The sequence below is a fragment of the Periplaneta americana genome, chromosome 16 (genome assembly GCF_040183065.1).
Source record: "Periplaneta americana isolate PAMFEO1 chromosome 16, P.americana_PAMFEO1_priV1, whole genome shotgun sequence".
In the NCBI taxonomy this organism is placed as follows: domain Eukaryota; kingdom Metazoa; phylum Arthropoda; class Insecta; order Blattodea; family Blattidae; genus Periplaneta; species Periplaneta americana.
Window position 1 is genome coordinate 9,087,076 of NC_091132.1, and position 12,870 is coordinate 9,099,945.

A 12,870-nucleotide genomic window follows, 5' to 3' on the forward strand; every position below is an offset into this window, starting at 1 on the left:
GCAAGTTTTGCAAAAACGGTCCTCAATTGTACTTGTAGAGTACTTATTGTACCGTTAAACATATATGCGCGTGTCACTCAATGTCACTGCTTCCATGCCTGTTGAGTCAGCCTATCAAAGAGCGCCACATTGCCTTTAAGAACTGAGCTTCTACACATGATTTCGTGCAAACATGTCAAGAACCTATTACGATTTTTCCTGGATACGCCTTATGGCTAGTCTTTTTCTCTGCCTTTCAATTGATGCATTTACTATAGATTCCAGGCGTTTCCCTTGTTCTAGACAACTTCTCGGTTTTCTGTGTACTGTGTGTTGCCTACATTCAAGGCAGTCCGAAACTTATTGATTTCCTCTCACGAAATATTTCGAAAGGAAGGTTGACATTTTCACCCATAATTAAACTCATATTTATGAATATTTTTTGTTTCATGTGTCTGACTAAAAGGTCATCGAAGTTGTTAATTATTTTATTTAAAAATGTGATAAAAATTGGACCTAGGGAAAAAAAAAATTAAAAATTTATTTATGAATGAAATTCAATACTGTTGCAGAATGTACAGGTTGTCTCACATACATACAGAGCAGTTAGTTGAGTGGTCTACCCAGGTTATTACAGGCGAACAAGTTTCTTTACGACTTACGGTATGTACTACCGGTATATAGCACTGTCTGGATAATGTGTATCCAACATAGCACATGCCATTAATTCGATGTGAGCGGAATGACCATCTGGTTGAACAGCATGGCCAATAGCACATCCTCTAACAGATTATCCAACTGTCCCTCAAGAAGTGTAGAGTAGCTTGCAGCATTGACATTCCCTTCGATTATATAGGGCAAATGAGTGGAGTACTTTTTATGGCGTGAGGCATTGTATGCAGCAGAAACACGGACATTACGACAAAGTGAAGAGAAGCGATGGAAGCATTTGAAATGTGGATATGAACAAGAATGGAGAGTATGAAATGGACGACAAAATAAGAAACGAAGCTGTGCTGGAAAAAGTGGTGACTAAACAGCAACATTATTATTATTATTATTATTATTATTATTATTATTGTTGTTGTTGTCGTTGTTATCAATAAGTAAAAGAAGAAAGACCTGGTTGTCAATTATGTCCATCCAAAGTTCGTTGTGAAGCGACCTTGTTTGCAGTTCTTTCCGTCAATGAGCGTTGTGGTCGGCATAGTGGTGTTTGTTATGGTGATTGAAGCTGCTAACACTTCCAAACACACATTCATCGGTTCATAAAATGATTCTTAAAAGAAGTCATCATTGTCAATATCTTCAATGTTAACTCAAACATGTTCGCCTGTAATAACATGGATAGGCCACCCAACTAACTGCTCTGTATCTGAGACAATCTGTTCGATTCATAAAATGACTCCTAAAAGAAGTCATTATTGTCAATACCTTCAACATTAACCCAAACATGTTCGCCTGTAATAACATGGGTAGGCCACCCAACTAACTGTTCTGTATATGCGACAACCTGTACATGTCTCTCTGTATATGTGCTAAATTGTATTAATATAGTATAAAATAATACTTCCAGAGAAAATTGTGCCCCAAATATGACGAGAATACATCTTAAATATGAGCGTCATAGATCTACAGATGAAAATAACCTGACTTGCTACCTCCACCCTGTGTCGTAAGGTTAGGGAAAATGCTTTCCAAACCTGGCCAAAGGCACTGGTTTTTAAAGGGCGATAAAATTCTTAGCATGTAGTAAAGTGAAACTTGAAGGTCTGTGTCGTAGATTTACGGCACATTAAAAGACCCTTGTCCCTAAGGGTTCCAGATATATTTAATCCTCCATTTTTTGCTCACATTGAATAAAGTCTGCAGTAGAAATCATTGTTAAATAAAATACTATACACTAGAGCCTACATCCTGGGTTTCCTATACCAAAAATTCTAACCTGTATTTTCACATAAACCACCATTTTATCAGGTAGTATTACATACATAGATGAATAACGAGAAGATAGCCTATGTGTGATTTACATCTTTTTTTTTTTTACTTAGCATTGTCTGTAAATGATCATTTTAGCCGCGATGCAGGTACTGGTAATTACAACTTATTCTGTGTTCAGTGCCAAATACATACTGCAGTTCGCAAGCCTGCAGAGAGTGTGGTAGCTGACTGACACTTCCAACATAGCCACTGGCACCATGAATCTAAAGGTGAACTGTCATGCGACATAAATAAATTTCTCTCAATTACTTCTCAGGCCAGTCATCAGCTGGCTGTAGCTCTAAATTCGTCTTGTCTTCACTCCGTCCACAACATGAGGAGAGTAAGTAGTCTGCTGTTTTCTTTATAATCTTTCTTTGTAGATGTTGTAAAATTAGTTTCATGCGAAGTTTAATTCTGACTCAATATGTATTTTATTTCTTCCTTACTCTCATAAAATAACAGTTGATAAGAATTAACGAAAAAGTGATCTGTAATATATCGGGATGGGCAAAAGTAGGTGTACAGTTGTTAATATTCCTTTGTCTTGATTTTATGTTGTGATTAGGCCTAATCTATAGCAGAACAAATAACACAAGCTTGATGTTACCATGGTGACGTTTGTAAACCTTACAAAGTTCAGATAATTGTGGCAAGTAATTGAACCAACGAGCAACAATTTGTTGATTGGCTAAACTAGCGCGGAGGTAGTTCCCTTCGTACTCCGCTTATACAGCTTACATATACGAAACTGTAATAAGTTAGGTTTGGTTAGTTTAGGCTTTTGTTATGCCTTACATATATGATCAACTGCATCACCACAAAAAAATTCGGTAATTTGCTAGGCGACGTCGTTGCGTTAGACCACTTTTACACTAAACCTAACATTTGTTTTTGCAAGATATACTAAAACCCTAAACTGACCTAACCTAACATTTTCCTTTATCTGTGACAGGTTAGGTTAGTGTTTTAGTATACGTTGTATACACTAAGGTTAGGTTCAGTGTAAAAGTGGTCTATATGCAACGACGTCTCCTATCTAATTACCGCTTGAATCAGTGTTGGTCATCGCCATGTGATTGGTATACATTATTTTATTTCAAGGAGTGCAGTTCGGTGTTCAAATAAGCCATCGAACTGCACTCCTTGAAATAAAATAAGGTATACTGCACTGAACCCGTGTATAAATTGTTTGTATAGCAGTAATTACAGACATTAAAATAAAAATGTGATTTTGTGGTAAGTTTACATTGTGATGTGTGAATCATTTACAATCAGTGATCATTTAAGACTTTTCTCTGGTAAAGGGCAGATTTGATTAAGTTAATAGGGCATTGAATGTTTTTTTTTTTTTGCCTCTGGAAATACTTTTCACTTCCATACAGGTACGTATTATTATTATTATTATTATTATTATTATTATTATTATTATTATTATTATCCCACTATTTAATATACATGTATCTGATGGATACACCATATTTTCCTAAGAGCAGATCATTTTATTACTAGTTTTAAAGTAAAAACTTTTAAAGAAAATGAGTTAGCATGTGTAGATTATGTTGATGTACATTTTATGAAATATAGTAAAACATTGTACATCTGTACATATCCTTATCTATGAGAGAGGAACACTATTATGTAGAATGAAATATATGTGAATGAAGGCAAAGTGTTCAATGTTTTTATTGAGTTATTCTACTTAAACTTACCATAATAGCTTAAAATTAAACTGAAGTAGTTCAGATGTGTCCGAAATCCGAGAGGGAGAGTAATTTTGAGCACCTCCCCCACATGTCACTGCCTGAATTCATTACCTACTGCATGCAATTATAGTCTCATTTTAATTTACTAGAACAGTATTCAAATGGGGTTAATGTGTTACATCTCATGATGTTACGTGAAAGGCACATTGTTTTTGAGGCATAACATAAGATTATGTATGGTAGTGCAGTGGTTACACAATTTGTTCAGAAGAAATACAGAATTCTTTAAAATGAATTAAACGTGTCTTAGAAAAGAATGTAAATAAAGAATTTAAAATACAATGGCTCACATGTATTTGAAGTAGGCATAATCATTTTTTTAAAGTTGCTTTAAGAGATGATAGAAAAGAATATTAAACATTACTGTTATTTTTAACAATTAATATGGTTGTTAATGTTAATCCGTGGTGCTACAGCCCATGAAGGGCCTAGACCGACCAGCCGGCTGCTGGCCTCACGCCCACATGCCGAAGCAGAGGTGGACGATCATCCAACCAGAATGGAGGTATCTTGTGGTTAGCACGATGATCCTCCCAGCCGTTATAGCTGGCATTCACAACCGGATTTCGCTACCTATTGTAGCTCCCCAAGTGCATCACGATGCTGGGTGGGCACCGGTCCCATACACTGGTCGAAATTTCATGAGAAAATTTCTTCCCCCATGAGGATTCGAACCAGTGCGCATTCCGTAACGCGAGTCCTAGGCAGATGCCTTAGACCACGACGCCACAGCGCGGGACTAATATGGTTGTACCTTGCTTATGGTTCATTGATGTTTCAGGTGAATGGAGTTAGTGATCCAACTGTCAAGTCGATAGTGAACAAGCAGTACAACACTCCAGTGGGTATCTACAGCGAAGAAACCATCGCAGAAACCCTGTCAGCCCAGGCTGAAGTTCTGGCCGGAGGAGTTTTGGGGTGAGAAGCATTTCTATTTTGTTTGTAAAAAGTATAGGTACTCGATGTGTCTCATTTGCTGGGAGGATCGATTCTTAGTTGTTGAATATCCGTCCAGTAGTTTAGGAGATATTCTATAGATTTTTGCTGTATTGTGATAGAGTTCCTACACAGACCGGCCCTACTCCACCCCTTATCGTTTATTTTCCTCTGGACAGATGCTCCACACTACCGTCATTAATCTGACGGAACATTGCTACCTGGGACTGGTCTGCATAGGAATTCTTTATACTTTCTCGTCATTCGTCATAGAAAGTTGTTGTTGTTGTTTTCTAATGCCAGGTGTTTGACAATAAAGTCATTTGACCTCTTGCACTCCAATATTTTTCAAAGATATTATCATGACCAGCCAATGAAGCACAGATTTTGAGGTGTTCCGAATCCATTTCTTGGTTTGAGTTGCACAATGGGCAGTTAGGGGACTGATATATTCCAATTCTATGCAGGTGTTTAGCCAAACAATCATGGCCTGTTGCCAATCTAAATGCAGCTACAGACGATTTTCGTGGTAAATCGGGAATTAACTGTAGTAAAAATGTGCATTAGCTTACATCTGTCATATACACACAGAGCAGTGCATTATATTGCTTCTGTTCCTCCATATTTAATTTAAAAAATAGACAAATAGTACTGCACTGGTACAGGCATTTTCATTAGTCTTCTTTGAAGAGTCAAATACTAAATTCTCCTGTCAGGATTATGGTTCAAGCCAATATGAGAAAATTATTACTTTCAGCACACAGTTCATTTTTATACGGATAAATTTACATTATTTACAAGAATGGTTGCCTTTTGATGTGAAACTGAAATGTTGCTCATTACAAAATGAAATGTAAGTAACATCACTTATAAATTAATAATGAAGATGTGCAATTTCTACATAGCACTTTATTGTATTTACAGAGTAAATTTCAAGAAAAATGAGAGAATCTACAATGCTGCCAATAGTGAAGTACTTAAAATGGTACAGGAGATCGACAGCGAACCTAGGGACCCAGAGCCAGGTAAGAAAGAGCAGATGTGTGCCACTCTTACCTCCAACTACTGGATGCTGAGCCATTTGATGCTCTGTATGTACATTTACTATTTTATGGTGCTTATTCGTAAATGCAATGATTTATCTCTTACTTGCATATAACAACCATGAATATAATTACATAGCTGGATTACATGTTCACCAAATAATTGTTAATAAGAGAATAGATTCTAATTTTAATTATATGGACGATACCTGGAAGACCGACCATCAGTCAGTAAAGAAGGGTCGAGGGCATACAAAGTTCTATATTTTGCTGTGTTATTTTCAAAGATTGCATTACTAGGTCAAAATCATCAAGAATAATAATGTAAGATAAACCAGAAACAAATTAATTAAGAATCAACACAATAAAAATTTTATTATTTTCTGAACATAAAACACAATAATTCTAAATTGTACAATACATATCTGAAAGACCGTTCATCTCTGAGCTGAGAGCACAAAACTTTTGTACTATTACTATTACTACTGCTACTGTTACTATTAAAGGTAAAGGTAAAAAAGGTAAAGGTATCCCCGTAACATGCCATGAAGGCACTTGGGGGGGATGGAGGTAGAGCCCCATGCTTTCCATGACCTCGGCACTAGAATGAGGTGATGTGGTCGGCACCACGCTCTGACTGCCTTTTACCCCCGGGAAAGACCCGGTACTCAATTTTATAGGAGGCTGAGTGAACCTCGGGGCCGTTCTGAAAGTTTGGCAATGAGAAAAAAATCCTGTCACCACCTGGGATCGAACCCCGGACCTTCCAGTTCGTAGCCAGCTGCTCTACCAACTGAGCTACCCGGCCGCCCAAATAAATAAGGAAATATGTAAAAAAAAAGGTAAAGGTATCCCCGTAACATGCCATGAAGGCACTTGGGGGGCATGGAGGTAGAGCCCCATGCTTTCCATGACCTCGGCACTAGAATGAGGTGGTGTGGTCGGCACAACGCTTTGACCGCCTTTTACTGCCGACTGTTACTGTTACTACTACTAAAATGGATTTCATCAAATTATTAATTTAATTATTTCGCGCTGGTATAATCTTAAACATTAACAAGTCTATCTCCTTCGAGACCCCTTTGGCTACTTGGCAGGATGTGCAGGGTCTGTGGTGACTATTCTGTCGGTGGAATCGATTCACAAATTGCTCTGGACAGCCAGATTATGAATTGACGTGTTTCCACTCTTCAATTTTCTCCATTCTCCCTATTTACCGTGTTGTTAATAACAATGAGATGGCTTGTGCTACTAAGAGTTAAACATACAATTTTGTCTGTATTAATTTTTAATCATGAACAAAGTATCTGTGCCATAACTGCGTAGTCTAAGGCATCGTGCTTTGGACTGACATCACAGAATGCATGCTGGGTAGAGTCTTCATGTGTCGAGCTACATTGAGTAGTGTAATCTGGTTCAGTAAATCAGCTTCAACGGCTAGAGGCATTAACGTGATGACCACATACAGTGTTCTAAGTATTAAGTTTGTGTTTTTAAGTCTACACAGCGCCGCCCATAGAAATTGTGGGGACCCTCACAAACATTTCTCAGGCCTACTTTCGCCAATATTTTTAATGGATGTTGAAATTGTATAATTTAAACACAGTATTAAGATAACAAGATAAGAAAACTTTATTAGATTACAGAAAGAAGGAAATAACCCTTCAATAGTAGCCCCCTTTTTAAAACTTGTCGGAAACATAATTACTACCAGTAGACCTATTTCAATAATGTGTGATTTTAAACAATTCTTCTTTCATATAAAAAAGTTTTGTAAGTATTTTGTGTTTTCCTCCTCTTAAAAATATCTAAAAATCGAGCTGAACCTCCATGGTGCCCAAGTCTCTACTCGAGTGGTGTCCGTCCCCCCATATGGGCAGTCATGGTTTACAAACTGTGTAATTTTCGTTGATTACTTACTTAAAATTAAATAATATTGATCCTCTTTTAACTTGTTTAATTATTTATAGTTTGATGTAAGTATAAGAAAAGTTGCATTTGTGAAAAATAGCACCATACACATGGAGGTATATACAGAATATGAAAGCGCTGTGGCATATTTCAGCAATATTGCAAGAGATCTGACTTGAATTTGCAATTCGCATGTATTTAGATAACTTATGGAAGTGTTCTGAATTTCCTATTTGGGAAACCCGGGAGGGGGGTGAGAGGGAGAAATGAATTAAAGACAAGGATCAGCCGGAATGGAAGGAGAGACAGTCATTCTCTGTTTCTCTGGAAAAATAACAAAATAAACAAACGTGGTTATTGGAATTAAGGTTAATTCTTTTAGGGGAGCAGCAATGCCTCTTCATACATATGTCAATCTTTATATGCTGATTTCGTGCTACGGAAGTTATATATTATTTACTAATACCGTCAATGCTAAAAATTCAGAACATTCCATGTTGAATTTCAAAGGTGAAGAACTCCAATATAATAAGAATTTATGACTGAAATTATATATTTTGCTCTCAGAGTAATTTTGCTTTTTGCTCATAATATTATATAGTTAACGATCAATTTGGAACACAAAGGTTCTTGGTCGATATTGTGCATAAGTTAATATAAATATGTAGGCCTACTAGTATTTACGAAATTGGGAGATGTACGGTATACATTCTGAATTTGTAAATTATGTAATAGCTTTCTGACAAATTATGAATTCTTGAAAATGTTATATGATTTCTATCACTGAATCCACATTATTATGAGAGAGTTTTAAAAGGAATTTGTATTTATAGTTATTTTTGTAACCATGTAGACTAAACAATAACTCTCCAAATACAGTTAATAACTTGGATATAACAAGAGTAGCGGTACTGCTAACTTGAACCAAGCTCAATTTTGAAAGTGACCTGAATGAACAAATAGTTGTACAACAGAAATCTTTCAAGAAATTTGCCTTTCAAATTAAAAAAGTTGATGAAAAAAGTCATCTTCACCTATCTTTCCATACCGGTACTGAAAAGTGATTTGTTACTAGAAACACACAGAAATATATTAAGCAGTTTTTGTATGATTTCAGTTCAAACTATGTGATAAAAATTACGCCCCTAATAGAAGTTTTGTTTTCTTTAAATCATTCACGTCCTAAAACCAGACAGTGTATATTACTGTATTTTACCTTGTTTTAAGTTCCTACTATTAGGTACCCGGTATATGTTTTCTGTTAAACTGGATGACAGAAATGGATTGTACATTTTGTATATGCATACAGATACTATTATTGTCTGTCCGCTCTTATTTGGGTCCTAATGTAAATATGAACCATGTGCCATTGACCGCAAGATATTCTACTCACGGAGAAGAAGTATGTGTTATACAGGATATAGTTACTTATTTTTGGTCTGGTGTGTACAGACCTGATTTTTGACAGATGGGTACAATTTGTTTTGTTTACACTTGGACCTATTCTAAGAGTGAATGGAGTGTATACTTCAGAGTCGTGACTGTATCTTGTTAAATACCAGTGGCGTAGCGTCAATGTAAGCTTAAAAGCTCAGCTTCTCCAGTTAATGATAACTTCATAATAAACCTGCAGTCTACGGACAAAATTATTTATTAATTTTAATAGAATTTATATTTACGCGTTAATATTGTGATGCGGCAGCTCAGGATGATTTGTGATGCAGCAGTAAACAAGAAGCCTGCACACACCAGTTTCCAAGCAGACTGGTTTCTTACACTCATTCTTCTGTGTAACCCACCCCGCAGATTTTCCATCCCTTTCTAACTAAATTATCCTGGTCGCAAGGTTCGCAAGAAGCTAGCTTTGACATTGAAAATAAGTAGTTTCCGAGTTATCCCTTTTCGTCAGTTGTGTTCAGTTGAAGTGTTAGTGTGCATTGTGGCTGATATAGTAAATAATGAGTGAAATAACAGTTCCTGACACCAATTTACTTGAATTTTTTTAGGACAATTCTATTATCAAGACTGACTTACGAACAAAAGTGTGATCTAAAAAACAAATGACCGACTCCCTTGCTGTCAATGAAGGACATAACCAAAAGACAGATACATACTTACGTAATGATACTAATACTGTATCTATTGTCCGTTAATAGTGTGATTTCTCTAACTATTACAGGAAGTGAGCTAAAGTTATACTATACGTGTCTATTTGTTAGAGATATGTGTAAATCGTGAAATCATATTTTACTACGAACCATTTGAGGTCATGCCTTATTGGTGTTACTTATGAGGTTCCTACCAATCTTCGACTGCTGACTTGACATTGACAACTATTTATTTTAAGACTTTATTTTTGTAATACGTTTTCTCATATTGCATGAAAGACAACTTGAATTAGCTTCCTCTGCTCAAAATTTCATGCTACGCCACTGTTAAATACAGTTTGAAAGGTAAGAGTGATGAAGTCTAATGTAATAAATATGTGACATTGGGACAAGTTGTATTACAGATATGTACGTTGTAAGAGATTTGATTTTATATTACACATTTTCTGGCGTCAGTGGAGGGAACTTTTTCTTAACTTAGGTAACATAGTGTTAAATATATTATTACAAATTAAGTTTAACAAGTTCCTGGGCCACACAGGCCCCCCAGAAGGATACCGTACGCGTCTCGTCATTCCGAAATCACGTCCCAGGAAGCGAGAGACTACTCCAGAATCACCACGCACACCTATACCTCCATCTGTCGGTCTCTTAGGCTTGAAGATCCTCTCTTCCAAGGACGAAGAAGAAAGTGGCTATTGCTTTAATTGGTCTGTGGAAATCCTTCCACACCGTTCACCTTGTTCTCAGTGTGTTATATCTCACGAGCATGTCTCTAGCATTGCCCCTTGCAGCAAAACTGAAGACCAAAAAGGCTGCTTCCATTTGCCAGTGTAGTGTGCTTATGGAAATGTAAACTTTAGTATGATGTTCAATGTTCTTTATTACTGTATTGTATTTATGTGAACTTTTATAAATGCAGTTTCAACAGATCTTAATCTTCACAAGCTCTTATTATTGATTTGTTTTTTTTTTCTTCCCCTCCCCCAACAAATGCTGATAGAGACATCCAGAGACTAGTGGACCCCTTGGTGCTATTTGGTAGGAGTAGGCTATGTGCCGGCACTGGGTTTCCCCTTCTCCCTTCCTCATCTTCATCACCATCCTCACCCATTCCCTACACTACACTTACACGAACACTTTACACATACACTCACCCTCGTACACGACATGACTCTCCACAGATACGCATCATGCATAGTGTGACCTGCCGAAGTGGTGTGCAACTTGAAAATGGGGCACAGTCCTGTCATCTATCTGCAATATGCGAAACCCGAATCACGCAAGTGAAGTGGATAGGCATTAGATACATACATACACACACCCAGAGACTTAAATGGATAGATGAAACACTCATACACATCAGTATGTTTAACTTAATCCACCATAAAATCTTCTTTTAAGTTCTATTCAATGCATTAACAAATGAAAACAAATATGAAGTCTAGTAACACTGTTATAGTGAGTTTTATTTCAAGATAACTGTTTTTTAATCTTCTTCAATTTCCTTTCAAAATTAAAGATTTCCCTGTCATTTAACATGGTGTGAAACTTTTTTTTTTTGCTTTGAAATGTATTATTCATATAATTTGTCTGGAACATAGATGTCCAATTGTAACTCCTACGAGATAACCTCTGGCCTAAGCAACCCGCAGTGCATATTCTTGTGGTCGTTTTTCCTATTTTATATGGAAAGTTATTGACCTTAGCAAAGCATGCTAGAAGTGCAATATCTCCTGGTTCTATAGGCGTTTGGCCACCCATGGTCTGAATATTAAACGCCATTTATAAAAAAAATTGTCAGAAATGCCATAATCAGTTACAGCCGATAACATTCCATTTTCAGCTCATTTTGTTGGTAGAAACATAATTGTGTCTTGATGTTTTCTGATGAGGCTGCATTTACTATATAATATTGATAATATTGTTTATTTCTGTCTTGAAAATGAGACAAGAACTCCTGAAAGTAATTATTGAAGAGTGACTCCTGCACTACCATTTTGTTACTGATAGATTTTGGGAGCATGGTGATTTGTAAGCTTTTTCGTTTGGTTGCCTAAATGAATGGGAATGAATGTAAGGTTTGTGCCAAACAGTTTTTAAGTTACGAGTTGGAATGCAAAGTTATAATTTTGTTTAATTTAATTTTTTGGACGTACTTGACCTGAAAGACGGGAATGAAGGTCGTATATATGTTTTTCACATTATGTTTTGTCTGAAATCCTCATTAAATGAGGAAATACATCTTTCTTCTCGTTGCTTTCTTTCCTTTTACGTGCTTAGTTATTGTAACATGTAGTTTTTGTAAACGATATAGGCCTACAAATTTAATAGGTTGACAGCCTTTTCCTGTCTTTAGCAATTTGTCTTTTATAATTTGTACTGACTTGATATCTTTTTCTTTTTTTTTACCCTCCTGCTCACAACAGTTGCTTTTAATCTCATCAAGTCGCAGTTTCAAACCCTTTTAGGATGCTTGTGGTTATCTCTTATTTGAGTCTGAATATTCTTCTATACTTCTCAAACTATTTTTTTACGAACTCCTTCCATTTTGCCCTTTTATATGATGATTTATATTCTGCATATTGTTATAATTTATTAGAACAATTTTAAATGTACGTAATATTTAGCAGTTGTGATTAGCATTTTCGATATTCAACAACTCCTTTATAAAGAAAAAAAACTGAAATTTTAGTTCCTTGGAAGTAACTATACGTTTTGAAGTCCTATGAACATGCTTTTTTTCTGTGGGGGACACACACATACACTTACAGGGTGAACCGTAAGTAATGTCATTATAATTTCGGGGAGTTATTATTATTTATTTATTTTATTTTATTTTTTTTAGACATTTCATATAATAAAGTTGAATATAATTTTGCTCGTTTTTGCCTCCTTTTCGAGATAATGTTGTTTTATACGAAATATTTCATAGCGTGTTTTGGGAAAGCCATTGATTTAATTCCCAATATGCTCAGTCAGTATACGAGAGCAATATATTATGATAATAACTGATTGAAAGAATTTTAGTTTTGTCCTTTAAATGTGCAGAAATTTGATCCGAACAAATGTAATATTTTAAAATTCCTTTTCAGAATGAAAAGTTACATCGGATCAAATTTCTGCATATTTAAAGGTCAAAACTAA

General features: G+C 35.9%; 1 protein-coding gene across 8 annotated transcripts in view; it reads left to right on the forward strand.

The window, feature by feature from the left end:
* Positions 1 to 12,870, forward strand: part of Zasp52 (Z band alternatively spliced PDZ-motif protein 52) — a 195,600-nt gene that overhangs the window by 135,147 nt on the left and 47,583 nt on the right. For 7 of the 8 annotated variants that reach the window (XM_069815456.1, XM_069815454.1, XM_069815458.1 and 4 more), the window contains exons 4-5: positions 4,507 to 4,643; positions 5,586 to 5,686. In XM_069815456.1, the coding sequence (XP_069671557.1) occupies positions 4,507 to 4,643; positions 5,586 to 5,686 (238 nt within the window). Of the gene's footprint in view, positions 1 to 4,506; positions 4,644 to 5,585; positions 5,687 to 10,264; positions 10,434 to 12,870 lie in introns of all 8 variants that reach the window. The other variant, XM_069815455.1, reaches the window with a different exon arrangement.